At 50.3% G+C, this 21,734-nt stretch overlaps 1 protein-coding gene across 1 annotated transcript in view; it reads right to left on the minus strand.

Moving 5' to 3' along the window:
• The window catches only part of CCDC93 (CCC complex scaffolding subunit CCDC93), a 118,171-nt gene that overhangs the window by 61,863 nt on the left and 34,574 nt on the right, over nt 1-21,734 (minus strand). Inside the window, exons 2-7 of the mRNA XM_073563824.1 lie at nt 10,738-10,851; nt 10,575-10,669; nt 6,377-6,488; nt 5,987-6,085; nt 2,297-2,353; nt 2,110-2,210 (exon numbers count right to left, since the gene is read on the minus strand). Coding sequence (XP_073419925.1) covers nt 2,110-2,210; nt 2,297-2,353; nt 5,987-6,085; nt 6,377-6,488; nt 10,575-10,669; nt 10,738-10,851 — 578 coding nt within the window. The remainder of the gene's footprint in view (nt 1-2,109; nt 2,211-2,296; nt 2,354-5,986; nt 6,086-6,376; nt 6,489-10,574; nt 10,670-10,737; nt 10,852-21,734) is intronic.

A 21,734-nucleotide genomic window follows, 5' to 3' on the forward strand; every position in this document is an offset into this window, starting at 1 on the left:
GTTACAGGAGGAGCGAGGGTCGGGGCACAAGAGGTAGACCGTCCATCATGTACGGTGCAGCCACAACACCGGTCACTGACCCTTCACTAACCGGTCTCCCATTTTACATACTGCACTTGTGCATTTCATATTGTTGTCTTTTTTAAAAAACACACTACAGCAAAAATGGCGCCAGCGACCCTGCCTGCACACTACATAGACGCTCCAGCGCAGACACTGCCGCTGGCGCCATTTTGCTGTAGTTAAATTTTTTTTGAAGACTACAATATGAATTGCACAAACGCAGTATGTACAATCGGAGACAGGTTAGCGAAGGGTCAGTGACTGGTCATAAGCCCATAAGGATCCGGTCAGGAAAATATGAGTTCTTTCCTAAATAACCGAAGCACCCGTCCAGGGCTGCCTGTCGCCTCTCCTTGGTTTGTGAATGGCATGCTAGACAAGCGATTCCCCTGGCAGCTCCCTCCCCCCTCTCTCTGCTCTGTGTAATTCTATCCCCTCTCCCCCCCCTACCTTCCTCCAGCCGCTGGTCATTACCCAAACCAGTTCAGAGCAGATTTTCCCACCACTGATTGCGAATTTCCTTTGTCTATTCAAACTCGAATTGTATAAACACACATTAATCCTAGAGACAGGAAACATTTTCAGAATCGGTAGAATTTAGGCTACGCACAGCAACGTTTTGCAGCCTTTGCGCCCATCAGAAACCGAGAAAAGTTTCTGCCCCCCAGTGACACGCAGACACGTCATACCTGTGACTCAAATGTAGTAAGTCTCTTATTTTAATCCCTTTTATTTGTACCTGTCTGCACATACTGTATTTTGTCTCCTTTTGTAATATCTTTTGTATTTTTGTAAACCCTGCCTATATTTTGTGGCGTAAACTTACAAAATTTACTAGCTTCGTTTTCCTTGCTCTATGATCGAACTGACACGTCCTCTGCGCCAAATTAAGCTACCTGCGGGTTTGTTCCTGACCCGTGATATAATCTTTAGCATCAAATGAGGAACTGGTGGCAGTAGAGTGTTCTGGTGGTATTGGGAAACCCTGGCGGTGATGGATCGGAGGTTTCTGTGTGTATTTCCAGCCTGAGACTGGTGCTATACATACCGCCCTCACTGCAGAGTGCCCGATAGCCAGTACACGACAAGGCAGCATTTCTGGTGACTACTTAACCTAGGTGCAGTTCCCTGACTGACCTGAGGGTTAAGGGGAGTGCCAGAGAGCTGCAAGTTCCAAACCGGAACTGAAAGTGGAAACATAAGTTGTTGGGATTTATATATCACCCGACCATATATAAAATATATAAATTCCTTATAAATGGGGGGGCAAGACTTTCCCCCCCGAATCCCTGACAGATGCATATGCAAGCACAGCCCCCATTAGCTCTGCCCACCCCACAGCACCAGAATATTATTAACTGAACACTACAAATCCAAATTCCACAACCACAAGACTGATTTCATCCCCAGGTGTCAATGTGATCAGTATAAGGCTATGTGCACACGTTGCAGATTCTGCTGTGGAATTCGTAAAATGACCTGCGTTTTACCTGCGGATTTAGTGCAGATTTCCCCTGCAGTTTTACACCTGTGGATTTCTATCATGGAGCAACTTCTGCAGATCCGCACAAAAGAAGTGACATGCTGCAGTTTTAAATCCGCAGCAAATCTGCGCGGAAAAAAACGCAGCAGTGCACTGTGGTTTTGATTTCCATAGACTAGAATGGTACTGTACATCACTTGCAGATCTGCAGGGCCAAATCCGCTGCAGAATCTGCAACATGTGCACATACCCTTACAGCGCCGACCTGACACTGCCTGTAGTCACCGAGCACAATCCTGCTGACCAGGCACTATAAAGGGAGCTGGATCAGTAGAGCTGCAGTGGCCCATAGCTGCACACAGTCCTTATGTGACCCCACAATTGATAAACCTGTACGAGGGTCTGCAGAGTTAGTGACTGCTCCACATCCTGCACATGTAACCTGTGTGGCGCTCAGTACACATATCTGGATAGAGGGAGCCTCCAACAGAAGAGAAAACTATGTGAACCCCGGGGACGGGATTTCGAAAGTGATAGTAGTCAGCCGTCATCCCCTGCAGTACCTGCCGTATTCCAGGAGAGTGGAGTGAACCCGCGACTCCTCATCCACCAAATCCGCGGCACCATCCTGACGCCGGTATCTACGGCGAGGTTTATAGATATCCTGCGGAGGAGACAAACGTAATTACCGCCACCACACCCCTAGACCGCCACCACACCCCTAGACCGCCACCACGCCCCATTACTCACAAAGGTCTCACTGAGGGACTTCACAGCTTTCTCCTTTCGCTTTATAAACTCCATGTCCTACAAAAATCAAGTGCAACAGATGAGAAAGCTGGGGAGGATGAACCGCGCACAGAGGACGCACCGCACAGAGTCATGAGCCATGCATGGGCACAGAGGACGCATCACGCAGAGTCCGGAGCCGCGTATAGGCACAGAGGACGCATCACGCAGAGTCCTGAGCCGCGTATAGGCACAGAGGACGCATCACGCAGAGTCCGGAGCCGCGTATAGGCACAGAGGACGCATCACGCAGAGTCCTGAGCCGCGTATAGGCACAGAGGACGCATCACGCAGAGTCCGGAGCCGCGTATAGGCACAGAGGACGCACCGCATAGTCATGAGCCACGCATGGGCACAGAGGACGCATCACACAGAGTCCGGAGCCGCGTATAGGCACAGAGGACGCACCGTATAGTCATGAGCCACGCATGGGCACAGAGGACGCATCACGCAGAGTCCGGAGCCGCGTATAGGCACAGAGGACGCATCACGCAGAGTCCGGAGCCGCGTATAGGCACAGAGGACGCACCGCATAGTCATGAGCCATGCATGGGCACAGAGGACACATCACGCAGAGTCCGGAGCCGTGTATAGGCACAGAGGACGCATCACGCAGAGTCCTGAGCCGCGTATAGGCACAGAGGACGCATCACGCAGAGTCCGGAGCCGCGTATAGGCACAGAGGATGCACCGCATAGTCATGAGCCACGCATGGGCACAGAGGACGCATCACGCAGAGTCCGGAGCCGCGTATAGGCACAGAGGACGCACCGTATAGTCATGAGCCACGCATGGGCACAGAGGACGCATCACGCAGAGTCCGGAGCCGCGTATAGGCACAGAGGACGCATCACGCAGAGTCCGGAGCCGCGTATAGGCACAGAGGACGCACCGCATAGTCATGAGCCACGCATGGGCACAGAGGACACATCACGCAGAGTCCGGAGCCGCGTATAGGCACAGAGGACGCATCACGCAGAGTCCGGAGCCGCGTATAGGCACAGAGGATGCACCGCATAGTCATGAGCCACGCATGGGCACAGAGGACGCATCACGCAGAGTCCGGAGCCGCGTATAGGCACAGAGGACACATCACGCAGAGTCCTGAGCCGCGTATAGGCACAGAGGACGCATCACGCAGAGTCCTGAGCCGCGTATAGGCACAGAGGACGCATCACGCAAAGTCCTGAGCCGCGTATAGGCACAGAGGACGCATCACGCAGAGTCCGGAGCCGCGTATAGGCACAAAGGACGCATCACGCAGAGTCCGGAGCCGCGTATAGGCACAGAGGACGCACCGCATAGTCATGAGCCACGCATGGGCACAGAGGACACATCACGCAGAGTCCGGAGCCGCGTATAGGCACAGAGGACGCATCACGCAGAGTCCGGAGCCGCGTATAGGCACAGAGGATGCACCGCATAGTCATGAGCCACGCATGGGCACAGAGGACGCATCACGCAGAGTCCGGAGCCGCGTATAGGCACAGAGGACACATCACGCAGAGTCCTGAGCCGCGTATAGGCACAGAGGACGCATCACGCAGAGTCCTGAGCCGCGTATAGGCACAGAGGACGCATCACGCAGAGTCCTGAGCCGCGTATAGGCACAGAGGACGCATCACGCAGAGTCCGGAGCCGCGTATAGGCACAGAGGACGCATCACGCAGAGTCCGGAGCCGCGTATAGGCACAGAGGACGCATCACGCAGAGTCCGGAGCCGCGTATAGGCACAAAGGACGCATCACGCAGAGTCCGGAGCCGCGTATAGGCACAGACAGGGCTGTGGAGTCGGTAAGCCAAACCTGCGACTCCGACTCCTCAATTTCCCTTACACCGACTCCGACTCCAACTCCACGACTCCGACATATTGCTTATATTTAAGTGATAAATTTATTGTAGTACAATGTGAACCTCAGACATTTAATCATTTTTATGATCCAATAATCAAGATATTTAGATAGAACAGAATATATATTGGTGTACTACCCGGTTTTCATTCTTTTTGGTACAGATACGATATGGATAGACAGATATGGATATATAGATAGAGCAGATTTCTAATCTGCTTTTGGTATTGAGAACATTATCTATGAGCTCAAAAACCTTTCAGGTGATGCAGTTTTTTAAAAAGATGATCAGCTTTTGCAGCTGAAAAACGTATCCTCAAAAAACACAGGAAAAACGCTGTGTGAATGTAGCCTTAGATCAGGAATATAACAGCCATTTATAGGACATTTCATAACTTTCCCAAATTCCTATGAAAAAATATTCAGCACATCCTGCATTGAATTACTGTACCCAATTTATTATATATTTTAGGAGTCGGAGTCGGTCCATTTTATACCGACTCCGACTCCACCAAAATGAGCTCCGACTCCACGACTCCGACTCCACAGCCCTGGGCACAGAGGACGAATCACGCAGAGTCCGGAGCCGCGTATAGGCACAGAGGACACACCGCATAGTCATGAGCCACGTATAGGCACAGAGGACGCATCACGCAGAGTCCGGAGCCGCGTATAGGCACAGAGGACGCACCGCATAGTCATGAGCCACGTATAGGCACAGAGGACGCATCACGCAGAGTCCGGAGCCGCGTATAGGCACAGAGGACGCACCGCATAGTTATGAGCCGCGTATAGGCACAGAGGGCGCACCACAGTCATGAGCCACATATAGGCACAGAGGACGCATCACGCAGAGTCCGGAGCCGCGTAAAGGCACAGAGGACGCATCACGCAGAGTCCGGAGCCGCGTACAGGCACAGAGGACGCATCACGCAGAGTCCGGAGCCGCGTACAGGCACAGAGGACGCATCACGCAGAGTCCGGAGCCGCGTATAGGCACAGAGGACGCACCGCATAGTTATGAGCCGCGTACAGGCACAGAGGACGCACCGCGCAGAGTCCTGAGCCGTGTACAGGCACAGAGGATGCACCGTATAGCCATGAGCCGCGTACAGGCACAGTGGACACACCGTATAGTCCTGAGCCGAGCATAGCCACAGAGGACACACCGTATAGTCATAAGCCGCGTACAGGCACAGAGGACACATCGTGCAGAGTCCTGAGCCGCGTATAGGCACAGAGGACACATCGTGCAGAGTCCTGAGCCACATATAGGCACAGAGGACACATCGTGCAGAGTCCTGAGCCACATATAGGCACAGAGGACACATCGTGCAGAGTCCTGAGCCACAAATAGGCACAGAGGACGCACCGTATAGTCATGAGTCGCGTACAGGCACAGAGGACACATCGTGCAGAGTCTTGAGCCGCGTATAGGCACAGAGGATGCACCGCATAGTCATGAGCCGCGTACAGGCACAGAGGATGCACAGCATCGTCATTAGCCGCGTACAGGCACAGAGGACGCAACGCGTAGAGTCCTGTGCCGCGTAAAGGCATAGAGGACGCACCGCATGGAGTCCTGAGTCGCATACAGGCAGAGAGGACGCACCTGAGCAGTATATAAGTGGACTTCTCTCGCCCCCTATAGGTGTAACAATGCTATTATAAAGGAGCAAAGAAGATGGATGGGACCCCCACCTGCCCAATACTGGATAAAAAAATTAAAATAACCCATCTCCTGAGTACCACGCAAACCATAATGAGTAGAGCGGCTGTGGACTGCACCCTGGACACTCACCTCAGGGAAACTGTGATCCTTCTGGAACTGAGATATGGAGAACGATCGGACATAATCTCCCATCTCCTGCCGCGTCTCAATGGCGCACTTCACAAGCCACTGCCGGGACAAATGAAGACTCAGGACAAGCGTGGTGCAAGTATCATCTCTCTCCCCTTAGCCCCGCCCACCAACAGGCCCTCCCTTGACCCCACCCACCAACAGGCCCTCCCTTGGCCCCAGAGCGCGAGAATCTCAGTAACTGAACACTACAAATCCAGATTCCACAAGAACCACAAGATGGATTTCATCCCCAGGTGTCAGTGTACCTACTCATTTTCCAGCTCCTTCTCTGTTCACCAGAGCATGCCCAAATGGTATAACCAGAATATGGTACAGTGCACTTCTTACCTGGATGACGGGGAAGATGTGGATGAAGTCCAGTCCTTGGATTTGATGCGGCTCCAGACGATGTGGACATTTCATTTTTGGTAAAACCGACACAATCTTTTCTGTTAAACCTCTGAAAAGAAAAGAATAAAAGACTCAAGCCGGCTGACCCTGCACTGCAACCATTACCAGGTGAGAATAACATCCGGCTCACAAAGAGAAGCGGATGCCTAGCCCAGCGATCAACTTAACCGGCGGATATTAGCGGCAAAAATATCAATGGCTCCAAAATAGCAAATATCTCACAGGTCTATGGAGGATGTAGACTGGCACCCCGGGGCATACTGGAGAGGAGGGTGTAGACTGGTGCTGGGTTCCCCGGGGCATACTGGAGAGGAGGGTGTAGACTGGCTCCCCGGGGCATACTGGAGAGGAGGGTGTAGACTGGCTCCCCGGGGCATACTGGAGAGGAGGGTGTAGACTGGCTCCCCGGGGCATACTGGAGAGGAGGGTGTAGACTGGCTCCCCGGGGCATACTGGAGAGGAGGGTGTAGACTGGCTCCCCGGGGCATACTGGAGAGGAGGGTGTAGACTGGTGCTGGGCTCCTTGGGGCATACTGGCTCCCCAGGGCATACTGGAGAGGAGGGTGTAGACTGGCACCCCGGGGCATACTAGAGAGGAGGATGTAGACTTGTGCTGGGCTCCCCGGGGCATACTGGAGAGGAGGGTGTAGACTGGCTCCCCGGGGCATACTGGAGAGGAGGGTGTAGACTGGCTCCCCGGGGCATACTGGAGAGGAGGGTGTAGACTGGCTCCCCGGGGCATACTGGAGAGGAGGGTGTAGACTGGCTCCCCGGGGCATACTGGAGAGGAGGGTGTAGACTGGCACCCCGGGGCATACTAGAGAGGAGGGTGTAGACTGGCACCCCGGGGCATACTAGAGAGGAGGGTGTAGACTGGCTCCCCGGGGCATACTAGAGAGGAGGGAGTAGACTTGTGCTGGGCTCCCTGGGGCATACTGAAGAGGAGGGTGTAGACTGGCACCCCGGGGCATACTGGAGAGGAGGGTGTAGACTGGCACCCCGGGGCATACTAGAGAGGAGGGTATAGACTGGCTCCCCGAGGCATACTAGAGAGGAGGGTGTAGACTGGCACCCCGGGGCATACTGGAGAGGAGGGTATAGACTGGCTCCCTGGGGCATACTGAAGAGGAGGGTGTAGACTGGCACCCCGGGGCATACTGGAGAGGAGGGTGTAGACTGGCACCCCGGGGCATACTAGAGAGGAGGGTGTAGACTGGCACCCCGGGGCATACTAGAGAGGAGGGTGTAGACTGGCACCCCGGGGCATACTAGAGAGGAGGGTGTAGACTGGCTCCCCGGGGCATACTAGAGAGGAGGGTATAGACTGGCTCCCCGGGGCATACTAGAGAGGAGGGTGTAGACTTGTGCTGGGCTCCCTGGGGCATACTGGAGAGGAGGGTGTAGACTTGTGCTGGGCTCCCTGGGGCATACTGGAGAGGAGGGTGTAGACTGGCTCCCCAGGGCATACTAGAGAGGACGCCCCCCGATGAAGCAAGAAGCGAAACGCGCGTAGGGGTCCCGCTGTCCGCATATTGTAGAGGGTGGTACCTTATATTTGAATCTTAGGCATTCTTTATGAAATTGGCTCTCTCTTTCTCTCATTTATCTATACTACTCTTATATTAGCTGATAGTCTCGCACACTGGTGGATATTATAACCGTATTTGCACTATGCACTTTATGGGAGATACTATTTACTAATACAGTCAAAAGATAATCTAGAAAGCCGATTCTGTTATTGTTATCTGCCTGTATGTATGGATTATTATTAGTGCCTTCACTCTTATTCATATGTGGTAAATGGATGTCGCCGATTCCCTTATATTTATTTTGATATTCTTATCTACATATTGTATGTTACTACTGAGTATAAATAAAAAATCTTAGATTTTTATTCATTGCTCTGGATTCCATTTTTTCTTGGTATTGTTATAGCTTTAATGGATGAGCTAAATTATTGATAGCAGTTTTTGTGGTATTTTTAGGCAGGAGGGTGTAGACTGGTGCTGGGCTCCCCGGGGCATACTGGAGAGGAGGGCGTAGACTGGCGCTGGGCTCCCCGGGGCATACTGGAGAGGAGGGTGTAGACTGGCACTGGGCTCCCCGGGGCATACTGGAGAGGAGGGTGTAGACTGGTGCTGGGCTTCCCGGGGCATACTGGAGAGGAGGGTGTAGACTGGTGCTGGGCTCCCCGGGGCATACTGGAGAGGAGGGTGTAGACTGGTGCTGGGCTCCCCGGGGCATACTGGAGAGGAGGGAGTAGACTGGTGCTGGGCTCCCCGGGCATACTGGAGAGGAGGGCGTAGACTGGTGCTGGGCTCCCCGGGCATACTGGAGAGGAGGGAGTAGACTGGTGCTGGGCTTCCCGGGGAATACTGGAGTGGAGGGTTGTAATGTAAAATGTCTGTGAGATCCGTATGTTAAAGTATGATGTTTCTAGAACTTTCTAGAATCTCCCATTGCTACACATCAAGGAGACGAGCCTATCATGTAGCTGCAATCCCCCTTCCCTTACAGCCCCCTCCTTTAGCTCCTTATCAGCTCTGTGCTTGCTGGTAACCTGAAATCGTCCATTTCCTCTCGAAGAGACTGGAGGGGGAAAAGATCTCTCTTTGTTCTGAAAACACAGGCTGTATGCCAGTATATGGGAAATATTAAAACAAGTCCTATTGTAAAAACCATACGCAGCAGATATATAAAACCCACATTTCTGCGAAGGGCACGAAGCCAGCTTATTAATTCCTAATTTTCACAGTTATAACCTCTCCAGAAACTGATGTATGGATTGCTCCCAAATGGAGGGTCCTAAGTATGGCATGCTTGGTGTCTTCGGATTCTATTCGGTAAATCACAAACAGTGATGCCCTATGTGTGTTGGTACGGGTTTTTCTCATTTAGATATAGCTATTCTAAGTTTTGTAGCCAAATCCTAACTTGGAGAGAGGGAGGTTGGACCTCTACAGACCGCCCATTTCATGAGGTCACAGACCCAAGTCTATAGTTATCCCCTAGCAAGTTCCAGTCAGTTAAGCTGGAGTTTTGATGCTGAACAGACCTACCCCATGTCTTGGGACGTTTGGCTGCTGCCCATCCCCCAAGCCGCATGATCCGCCTGATACCGACTGAACGCATGTGAGTGTTACTTTCTGTTCTTTCATCCACTTTGATTTATATTTGTATTTGTACATATTTAATGTCACAACTTTATAGCAACTTTTATCTGTATAATCACTGCCCTTTTGGGAATAAATCTTAAAATTATCAGTTTGTCTCCATGCTCTAAGAAACGAACTATGTGTCTCTTTTAGATAATCGCTACTGATTTCAGGGGTTTGCCACGGACCCTCTCAATTTAACTCTGTGAATTAAGAAAAGCGTGGATGGTGGCAGCATGGTGTGTGCGATCGATTAGGCTAGTTGGCAGGACAGAAGGGTCTTATATTGCTAAAGGGGGGCTGCGGCCACAGCATTGATAATTCCAAAGTGGAACTGAGAAAGTGGGATATACATAAATCCCCACAGTTCTTGGAAGGTCGTTAGCAGTGGTGGAGCATCCAAAATACCCCCCTGCGGTAAATTGTTAGAGCAAGGTTAGCTTGCTGCATTTTTGTCACATGATGTCAGTGGTGAGATAACTAAGATAAGCCCCCACTGTGCCTGTGATAGCCGTGTGCCAGCAGTGTGTCGCGTCCCTCCGTCCGCTGATACACCCGTGTCAGTGGTGGGATTGTGACATATTGGTGACACAGGGTCCGCTGTCCATCGCGTTTTGGTGGCAGCAAGACCCCCGTTCATCACAAGGGTGTAGACTGGAGCCAGGCTCCCTGGGGCATGCTGGAGTGGAGGGTGTAGACTGGTGCTGGGCTCCCCGGGGCATGCTGGAGTGGAGGGTGTAGACTGGTGCTGGTCTCCCCGGGCATATTGGAGAGGAGGGTGTAGACTGGTGCTGGGCTCCCCGGGGAATATTGGAGAGGAGGGTGTAGACTGGTGCTGGGCTCCCCGGGGTATATTGGAGAGGAGGTTGTACTCTGGCACTGGGCTCCCCTGGGTCCACTGAGAGGATGAGACATCACCCATGTACACAATCTCAGATTCTCCCCACCAATAAAATCGATACATAGAATTCTTCCCGCACATTTTCTGTCCGATGGTGGAGTTCTCCTGGAAGAGCAGATCCACGTCAATGTCAAAGTTGCAAGTAGTGATGCACCAGGTCATCCCGCCGACCACCTGCAGGGAGGACACACATCACATGTCAGATGCCATGTCACATGCACCACACAAGTGTCAATCATCACCTTGTCAAATGGGGAAAGGCCTTTAATTCTGGCCCGGAAGTATCCGGCGGCCACCAGCAGCTCCAGAATTTCTCCCAACTTCACCTGCTGCTCCTCATCCTCCCGAATTTCCACCTGAGGGAAAAGCATATAAATCACCATTACATGAGGACTATAACCTTCACAGGACACAGGAAAGGAGGCTGCAACCACAATACAAGATGTAAATTATATTGTAAGGGGGAACTATGTACAGAAATCGGTCAAATAGTTGGACACCTCGTTCATGCAATGCTTGTTTGTTCTTATTGGAATGTGCACACTGTAAATTCAAACTGAAAGTGTGGAAAGGAAAGGCAGGCGGGGGAGAGGCAGAGAGGCAGGCGGGGGGAGAGGCAGGCGGAGGGAGAGGCAGGCGGAGGGAGAGGCAGGCGGGAGAGAGGCAGGCGGGAGAGAGGCAGGCGGGAGAGAGGCAGGCGGGAGAGAGGCAGGCGGGAGAGAGGCAGGCGGGAGAGAGGCAGGCCGGAGAGAGGCAGGCGGGAGAGAGGCAGGCCGGAGAGAGGCAGGCCGGAGAGAGGCAGGCCGGAGAGAGGCAGGCCGGAGAGAGGCAGGCCGGAGAGAGGCAGGCCGGAGAGAGGCAGGCCGGAGAGAGGCAGGCCGGAGAGAGGCAGGCCGGAGAGAGGCAGGCCGGAGAGAGGCAGGCCGGAGAGAGGCAGGCCGGAGAGAGGCAGGCCGGAGAGAGGCAGGCCGGAGAGAGGCAGGCCGGAGAGAGGCAGGCCGGAGAGAGGCAGGCCGGAGAGAGGCAGGCCGGAGAGAGGCAGGCCGGAGAGAGGCAGGCGGGAGAGAGGCAGGCGGGAGAGAGGCAGGCGGGAGAGAGGCAGGCGGGAGAGAGGCAGGCGGGAGAGAGGCAGGCGGGAGAGAGGCAGGCGGGAGAGAGGCAGGCGGGAGAGAGGCAGGCGGGAGAGAGGCAGGCGGGAGAGAGGCAGGCGGGGGAGAGGCAGGCGGGGGAGAGGCAGGCGGGGGAGAGGCAGGCGGGGGAGAGGCAGGCGGGGGAGAGGCAGGCGGGGGAGAGGCAGAGAGGAAGATGGGGGAGAGGCAGAAAAAGGGTTAGGAGAGGCAAAAAAAAAACAAAACTTCATTTGCTTGGTCGTGTGGAGCGAGCCTCATGATTGATGCCTTTATCAATTTTGACTTGCACCACACGGCACACTGTATAGACTGCACCATATGTCAACTGCGTTATGTTGCTTACACTATTAGAAAGTTGAAAATACACATTGCCGAGCACCTTACAAATACTAAGAACAAAAATGATTCCTACTCCAGAGCAGCCAAACATTTTGTGAAAATGCACAATGGGGATACCTCATTTTTTTAAAGTTTACAGAATTAAAATAGTCAAATGTCGAGAAAGACGAGAGAGTTGGCGGAAGCAACGAATCACGTGTGTCAGGCATTTTGGATTCTCACATTAAACACTATCATGGTGTGAATATACAGTGGGGGGAAAAAAAGTATTTATTTAGTCAGCCACCAATCGTGCAAGTTCTCGCACTTATAAAGATTAGAGCGGCCTGTAATTGACATCATAGGTAGAGCACAACTATGAGAGTCACAATGAGGAAACAAATCCAGAAAATCACCTTCTCTGATTTGGGAAGATTTATTTTGCAAATTATGGTGGAAAATAAGTATTTGTTCACCTAAAAACATGCAGGATTTCTGGCTCTCACAGACCTGTAACTTCTTCTGTAAGAGGCTCCTCTGTCCTCCACTCATTACCTGTAGTAATGGCTCCTGTTTATAAAAGACACCTATCCACAACCTCAAAATAGTGACACTCCAAACTCCACTATGGTGAAGACCAGAGAGCTGTCGAAGGACACCAGAAACAAAACTGTAGCCCTGCACCAGGCTGGGAAGACTGAATCTGCAACATGCAAGCAGCTTGGTGTGATGACATCAACTGTGGGAGCAATAATAAGAAAATGGAAGACATACAAGACCACTGATAATCTCCCTCGATCTGGGGCTCCACGCAAGATCTCACCCCGTGAGGTCAAAATGATCACAAGAAAGGTGAGCAAAAATCCCAGAATCACACGGGGGGACCTAGTGAATGGCCTGCATAGAGCTGGGACCACCGTAACAAAGACTACCATCAGTAATACACTACGCCACCAGGGACTCAGGTCCTGCAGTGCCAGATGGGTCCCCCTGCTTAAGCCAGTACATGTCCAGGGCCGTCTGAAGTTTGCTAGAGAGCTTTCGGGTTATCCAGAAGAGTATTGGGAGAATGTCAAATAGTCTGATGAAACCAAAGTAGAACTGTTTGGTAGAAACAAAACTCGTCGTATTTGGAGGAGACAGAATGCTGAGTTGCATCCAAAGAACACCATACCTAATGTGAAGCATGGGGGAGGCAACATCATGCTTTGAGGCTTCTTTCTCTGCAAAGGGACCAGGATGACTGATCTGTGTACATGAAAGAATGAATGGGGCCATGTATCATGAGATTTTGAGTGCAAACCTCCTTCCATCAACAAGAACATTGAAGGTGAAACATGGTTGGGTCTTTCTGCATGATTATGATCCCAAGCACACCGCCAGGGCAACGCAGACATGGCTTCATAAGAAGAATATGAAGGTCCTGGAGTGGACAAGACAGTCTGCAGTCTCAACCCCATTGAAAACCTTTGGAGGGATTTGAAAGTCTGTGTTGCTCAGTGACAGGCCCAAAACATCACTGCTCAAGAGGAGATCTGCATGGAGGAATGGCCCAACATACCACCAACAGTGTGTGCCAACCTCGTGAAGACTTACAGAAAACGTTTCACCTCTGTCATTGCCAACAAAGGATATATAACAAAATATTGAGATCAACTTTTGTGTCATGATCCAGGTTGGATATGACAGGGGAAGAGTCTTGAGGAGATCATTTGCATATTCCCAGTGCCTTCTGGGATAAGTGAAGAGTCTCCGCGAGCTCAATTATCACTGGGTTTTGGCCGTTGCAGCTGAAAAGAGGAAATCGGAAAACCTTTTGGCTCATTTTTCATCATTTTTAAGAAATCTCAATATGGAGGAGGCCAGGAGCCATTTGGTGAGCTGCATTTCTTGCTACATGTTCACAGACTTACCAGTGAAAAAGCCAAACTTCACATGCCACAAATGCGGCTTGTGTCCCTGCTGGAGGAAGAGAGGTTAGCTACACTGAAGATCATTAAGGAAGGTGAAGAGTTCTTAGAGCAGAATTATCTCTTCATGTTACAGAAAGAGAAGAAATTCGAAGTGCACCTGAAGAAACAGAGGAATGGAGATATGTGACCCAGAGAAGCAGGAGGATCAGGAGGCAGTCAGCACCCATACTGCTCAGAAACCAGTACCAGGCTCTCACGCAGGAAAATGATGAAGAAATACATCAGGATAAGACTTTGCCCACAAACAGCAACCTTGTACGCCTTCAGATTCCTCCTGGATGGAGAAAGAAAAATGTTGTGAAGAAGAAACGGAGAGTGGTGGTCATGGGGGATTCCCTGTTGAGAGGAACAGAGGCCGCTATCTGCAGACCGGATATAACGTCAAGAGAAATGTGCTGTCTTCCAGGTGCAAAAATTAAAGATGTGTCTGACAGGATATCAGGACTCTTCAGACCTACAGATGACTACCCATTCCTGCTACTACATGTGGGGACAAATGACACTGCAAGAAACGACCTGGAAACCATCTGCAGAGACTTTGAAGACTTAGGCAAGAAAGTGAAAGAACTGGGAGCGCAGGTGGTCTTCTCTTCCATCCTCCCAGTGGATGGCCATGGAACAAGGAGGTGGAATAAGATTCTGCAGGTGAACAACTGGCTACGTCGATGGTGCCGTCAGCAACGATTTGGATTTATGGATAACGGAGTGAATTACCTTTACGATGGACTACTTGCTAGAGATGGGGTGCACCTTACGAAGACTGGAGAACATGTATTTGGACGTCGCCTTGCTGCACTTGTAAGGAGAGCTTTACACTAGAACAACATGGGAAGGGAAGCAAAAGACCAGAAAAAGCCATACACCTGACAAATGCTATTGAGAACTCTGCTAATAGAAGTGGAAAGGAAGAACAAAGACGAAAGAATCTAATTAATAAAAATATTGGAGAAAGAGAAACCAATCACAAACTAAAATGTTTCTATACTAATGCACAAAGCATGGGCAACAACAAGGAGAATTGGAACTACTAACACAGGAAAAGAAATATGATGTCATTGGAATCACTGAAACTTGGTGGGACGATACACATGATTGGAATACAAGACTAGAAGGATACAACTTATTTGCAAGAAACAGACTTGATAAACGAGGAGGAGGTGTCGCATTGTATGGTAGAAACGCGTATATCTGCACAGAGATTGAAGCTTCAGAGACTGGGAGTTCTGTGGAAACTGTTTGGGTAAGAATACAAGGACAGAACAATGGAAAGGACACCATTGTAGGCATTTACTACAGGCCGCCTGTGCAAGCTGAAGATATGGATGAACTCTTTATGCATCAAATGGCCAAGTTCTCCAAAAAACATGACATAGTTGTCACGGGAGATTTCAACTATCCAGACATTTGTTGGGAATCTCTCTCAGGCAAAACTAACAGGTCAAGGAAATTCTTATCCTCTCTTGCTGACAACTTTATCTTCCAAAAGGTAGGGGAGAAAACAAGGGGAACTGCTACATTGGATCTAATCCTTATAAACAGGGAGGAAATGGTTGAGGAGGTAAAAGTGGCTGGGACCCTAGGAGGTAGCGACCATGCTATTTTAGAATTTTGGATAACTCGAGGAGGAAGACCTGTGAAGACTCAGACGTCAAGGTTAGATTTCAGAAAGGCAGATTTTAAGGGATTCAGAAAGAGAATTGGAGGGATCCAATGGCTGGATATCCTTAAAGACAAAAATGCCCAGGAAGGATGGGAAATCTTGAAAAATGAAATTCTCAAAGCACAATTGTTAACAATTCCAAAAAGAGGGAAGAATAGGAAGCATTTAAGGAAGCCAGGATGGATGAACACAGAACTTATGCACATGCTAAAAAGGAAGAAAAAAATGTTTATAAAAATGGAAAGAGGGAGGCATATCTAAAGAAGAATATAATGCTGTCTGCAGAACCTGCAGGGCACAAATCAGATTAGCTAAAGCTGACAATGAATTGAGGCTCGCAAGAGATGTCAAAAGCAGTAACAAAGGATTTTGGGGATATGTCAAAAGTAAAAGAAAAAAGTCAAAGATGCTATAGGATTTTTACAGGATGAAAATGATGAAATGGTAAGACAGGATGTTGAGAAGGCCGAACTTTTAAATTCCTATTTTGCATCTGTTTTCTCTCAGAAAGGAAATGTAACATCAACTGTTCTTCACTGTCCTATTAAGGGAATAGAAGAATCCAGGATATCTATAAACAGAAAGATAGTGAGGAAACACTTAGCTAACCTAAATGAATTCAAGTCTCCAGGTCCAGATGAATTACACCCCAGAGTACTGAAGGAGATAGCAGAAGAAATTTTTGAACCCCTCTCCATAATCTTTGAAAATTCTTGGAGAACAGAAGTCCCAGAAGACTGGAGAAGAGCAAATGTTGTTCCTATCTTCAAAAAGGGGAAGAAGGTGGATCCATGCAACTATAGGCCGGTGAGTCTGACTTCTATACCAGGTAAGAACTTTGAACAAATTATTAAACAACATGTATGTCAGTACCTGCATAAGAATGAAGTGATTAAACAGAGTCAGCATGGGTTTGTAACTAATAAGTCATGTCAGACTAACTTAATTTCCTTCTATGACGGAATCACTGATTGGGTGGATCAAGGAAATGCTGTAGATATAGTATATCTTGACTTCAGCAAAGCATTTGACAAAGTATCTCATTCAATCCTTATCGAAAAAATGACTAAGTATGGAATGGACAAGGCAACTGTTAGGTGGATTCATAACTGGCTTAGTGATCGGACACAAAGAGTGGTCGTAAATGGCTGCACATCCAGTTGGAAGAATGTCTCAAGTGGGGTACCACAGGGCTCTGTCCTGGGCCCTGTATTGTTCAACATCTTGATCAACGATTTAGATGAAGGAATTGAGGGTAAACTGATTAAATTTGCTGATGACACAAAGCTAGTAGGGATAGCTAATACTAGAGAAGAGAGAGAGGATTCAAAAAGATATAAATAAACTGGAGAAGTGGGCAGCAACTAACAGAATGTTTTTTAACAGGGAAAAATGCAAAGTACTACATCTGGGCAATAAAAGTGAAAAAAGCATATACAGAATGGGAGGAATAGGCCTAAGCAACAGCACATGTGAAAAAGACTTGGGTATACTAATAGATCACAGACTGAATATGAGTCAACAGTGTGATGCAGCAGCAAAAAAAGCAAATACAATTCTAGAATGTATTAACAGAAGCACACAGTCTAGATCACGTGAAGTCATTATTTCCCTCTACTCCTCTTTGGTCAGACCTCATCTGGAATATTGTGTCCAGTTTTGGGCACCACATTTTAAAAAAGACATCAACAAACTGGAGCAAGTTCAGAAAAGAGCAACCAGAATGGTGACCGGTCTGCAAACCCTGTCTTATGAGGAAAGGTTGCAGGATTTTGGATTGTTTAGTTTGCAAAAGAGAAGACTGAGAGGAGACTTAATAGCGGTCTACAAATATCTAAAGGGCTGTCACGTTGTAGAAGGATCATCTTTATTCTCATTTGCACAAGGAAAGACTAGAAGCAACGGGATGAAACTGTATGGGAGGAGACACAGATTAGATATTATAAAAAACTTTTTGACAGTTAGAGTGATCAATGAGTGGAACAAGCTGCCACGAGAAGTGGTGAGTTCTCCTTCAATGGAAGTCTTCAAACAGAGGCTGGACAGACATCTGTCTGGGATGATTTGGCGAATCCTGCTTTGAGCAGGGGGTTGGACCATATGGCCCAGGAGGTCCCTTCCAACTCTACGATTCTATGATTCTATGAGATAAAGCACAGGTAACCTTTTTTTCTGTGCTTAGGTTTGGTTTTTGCTCCCGGTGGCCATTAAGATTATTGCACTGTGGTGTCTTTTGCTCTAAATTTGCCCCCCGGTGGTGGTGAGCATCATTGCACTTGGTTACTTTAGTTTTGTGCACGCAATTACAAAACAGGTGTGATTGCTCTATAAAAGTGTGTCAGGTGTGGTAATCACTGTTGGTGATTGTCCTCAGTTACAAGCAAGTCTGGGTGAAGGATTGAGCTGAAGGAGAGTCCCGGGCAGCTCAGTGAGTCCTGGAGTGGCAGCTATGGTGTCTGCGAGGAGGGCTGACATGGCTTGGTGGAGTTGCAGCTATGGTGTCAGCAATGAGTTCTTGCATGGCTTGGTGGAGTGGCAGCTATGGTGTAGAGCTGCACTCATGATGCTGGACAGCTGGACTCATATGCTGGACTCTGTTTCTGGACAGCTGCACGCAAGTGGTGGACTCTGTTTGCTCCAAGGCTGCACTATGGTGTTGGATCCGGTCGGAGGAAAAGATGCACGCAGGTGGTGGGTTCTGTTGCTGGGAGCGTAAGCAACAGAGCAAAGCTAAGTAGTGTTTCCCTGTTTTGTCTCTTTTCCTTATGTGTGTTTTAGTGCAGTGGTGGGATCAGTTTCCGCACCGTCCACTTCACTAGTGAGTGTTTAGGTGCAGGGCGTGTCAGGGTTTTTAGGTTCCTGATCGTCGCCCAATGCGGAACCGGCCTAGGGAACGTTAGGAGTGTAGAGACACTGACTCAGGGGAGTGCAGGAGGTCTCCACTTCCACGTTCCCTATCGCAGGGCCACCATTGTTATTGTTACCCAGGTTTTCCCTTATATTGTTTAAATTCGCCTTACTGGAGGCGGGGTTTCCAGAATTAGTGTATTTCTGAAATTCGCCTGTTGGAGGCGGCGTATCCAGCTGCACGTTTTATTATTTAAATTCTCCCAACTGGAGGCGGTGTATCCAGGGTCACGAGTGTCATCTAAATCCGCCCTGCTGGAGGCGCTGTGTCCAGTCGCGCGTGACCGTGACATTTTGTTAATGACCAAATACTTATTTTCCACCACAATTTGCAAAATAAATCTTACCAAATCAGACAAGGTGATTTTCTGGATTTGTTTTCTCATTTTGACTCTCAGAGGCAGAGGGGAGTGATGGGAGAGGGAACGTCATCTGACGCGCTCTCCTTCATCACTGTTTTCAATTGTATTGGTATCTATGATGCTGATAAGTTGAATGTGCGATGCATGGGGTGTGGCGCCGGGCCCCTCTTAATCAGGGGCCCAATAGCGGCTGCGTGGTGTGCCGCTATTAGTGGCACACCACTGGCTTGGGGCCCCTGGATGAGCTGGGGCCTTAGGCAGCTGCCTCGTCTGCCTGCCCCTGACGCTGGCCCTGTCTCTGTGTGTCCCCCCCAGGATACGCACAGAGGTGTATTGAGGCCGCGGGACGAGAAGAGATGATTGAGGGGAAAACCCTTTCACCGGGATTGGGTGCACCCGCTGTCCCTTGCCAATGGCCCGGGTTTTTCTTGATTGGGGTGCTGGGAGCGGGGTGAGGAAAGTGGGGGGTGTCCGAAAATCTGGCCACTGATGTTTTATTGGGGACTGATTTGGGGAGGATGGTTGCATACTACGTCCCTGACACCCCTCCCCAATCAGATAATAAGGGGAACGTTAACCCTGATGATGATGATAATGATGGGAAACTGAATGTGTTACCTGCCAATGCTTTGATGAGTAATGATGCCACTAATAACCATTATTTCCCTAGTGGTGATGATGATGTAAATGTGCCAGCTGAACCTGATAACCATTTTTCTGCAAAGGTTGAGGTGTCCACAGTTACAGGACTGCTCAGCCCTGTCGCTCTGCGGAGCGAGATGGCTGAGGAACCCTTAGCAGGGGCAAGCGTCGGTGCTACAGGAAATGGGGAGGTGCATTGGAGTCGTGAGGAAGGCGATGCCATGCCACTGTCCAGTGCCACAGAGGAAGGTAACTGGCCCATAAGTAGCACTGCTCCTGAAATGTTGACGGTGGATGGAGAGGTAGAACTCATAGCAGCACCGGCTGATGGGTCTATGGAAAATTCCGGGGAGACCACCTATGTAACTGCTGTCACCCGCAGTCAGAGTGCCCAAAATGCAGGTAGCGCCCTGCCTTCTGAACCCTCCTCCGCTACAGGAGAGACTGAACCAGAGGTGAACCCAGACCAGGTTCCAGAAGGTCCAAGTGAGGAAGGGACCTTGACGGCACTTCTGGCTGCCTCCAGCCAGGAGTTCCAGGCTGCTCTGCACTCAGATGCGAGCCTGGAGAAATTGAGACACCTCGCCGAGATGCCCACCTCCGGGACTAATAAGGAGAGGGTGTTCTGGGAACGAGGAAGGTTGTACCGGGAGACAGTACCCGGAGAATCCCAAAAGGAGTGGTTGAGGGAAAGACAGCTGGTAGTCCCCAATCAATTTAGGGCTGAGTTGTTACGGATTGCCCATGAGATTCCACTCGCTGGACACTTGGGGATCGGCAAAACTAAGGCCCGGCTGTCTCAACACTTCTATTGGCCCAAGATGGGGACAGACGTGACCCAATACTGCCGCATCTGTGCCACCTGTCAAAGAGTGGGGAAGACGGGGCCTGTTCTTAAGGTCCCCCTGATCACTTTGCCGGTGATAGACGAGCCTTTCCAGAGAATCGCGGTGGACATTGTAGGCCCGCTGGCCGTCCCCAGCAGCTCTGGAAAGCGATACATTCTCATCGTGGTAGACTACGCTACCCGGTACCCAGAGGCTATAGCTCTGTCCTCAATCAGGGCGGATAAGGTGGCGGATGCACTGGTGACCATCTTTTCAAGAGTAGGATTTCCCAGGGAGATGCTTACCGATCAAGGGACCCAATTTATGTCTCGCCTAATGGATGCTCTCTGTGAGAAAATGCAGATGTGGCACCTGGTATCGAGTGTGTATCACCCACAGACCAATGGCTTGTGTGAATGCTTCAACGGTACCCTCAAAGAGATGCTCCGCATGCTAGTTGAGACTCAAGGGCGCGACTGGGAGCGGTACCTCCCATACCTGCTATTCGCTTACTGAGAAGTTCCACAGGCCTCGACAGGGTTCTCCCCCTTCGAGCTCCTGTATGGCAGGCGAGTCCGGGGACCCCTTGGGTTGGTAAGAGAATCCTTAGATGAGCCAAACCTCACAGAAGTGTCCATCGTGGATTATGTCATGCGCTTCCGTGACAAGATGCAGACCTTGACGCAGTTGGTACATGACAACATGGTGCAGGCTCAGGCTGACCAGAAGCACTGGTACGGCCAGAACGCCCGGGAGCGGACCTACTAGGTGGGTCAAAAGGTGTGGGTGCTGGTCCCTGTACCAACAGATAAGCTTCAGGCAGCCTGGGAAGGCCCATACGTCGTCTACCAACAGCTCTACCCGGTCACCTAAATGGTCACGCTTGACCACGCTCTGGGTAGGCGCAAGGCCCATCACGTCAACATGCTGAAGGCTCATCACGAACGTGAAACCTGCATCCTACCGGTTTGCAACCTGCCCGAGGATGAGGAGGAAGACCCCCTCCTGCACATGCTGGCACAAACCAAGGCCAATGAGTCCATTGAGGACATGGAGGCAAGTGCCTCGCTAACCGTACCCCAGCGGTCGCAGTTGGTGGCCACTCTGGAACACTTTCGGGCAGTGTTCTCCAACCGACCCCAACGGACAGAGTTAGCAGTACACAAGGTGGACACCGGGAATCACGCCCCACTACGGCGAACACCTTATCAGATCTCCGAGGAGGTGCAGCAAGTTATGCGCCAAGAGATCGACGAGATGTTACAGCTGAGGGTGATTCAACGGTCCAAGAGCGCCTGGGCCTCATCTGTAGTCATCGTGCCCAAAAAGGATCGGACCACCCGGTTCTGCGTGGACTACAGGGGGCTCAACACCATTACAACCTCTGATGCACACCCGATGCAGCGCATCGAGGATCTGC

Source organism: Dendrobates tinctorius, unplaced genomic scaffold (genome assembly GCF_039654945.1).
Source record: "Dendrobates tinctorius isolate UK_male_01 unplaced genomic scaffold, ASM3965494v1 ptg000403l, whole genome shotgun sequence".
NCBI classification, from domain to species: Eukaryota; Metazoa; Chordata; class Amphibia; order Anura; family Dendrobatidae; genus Dendrobates; species Dendrobates tinctorius.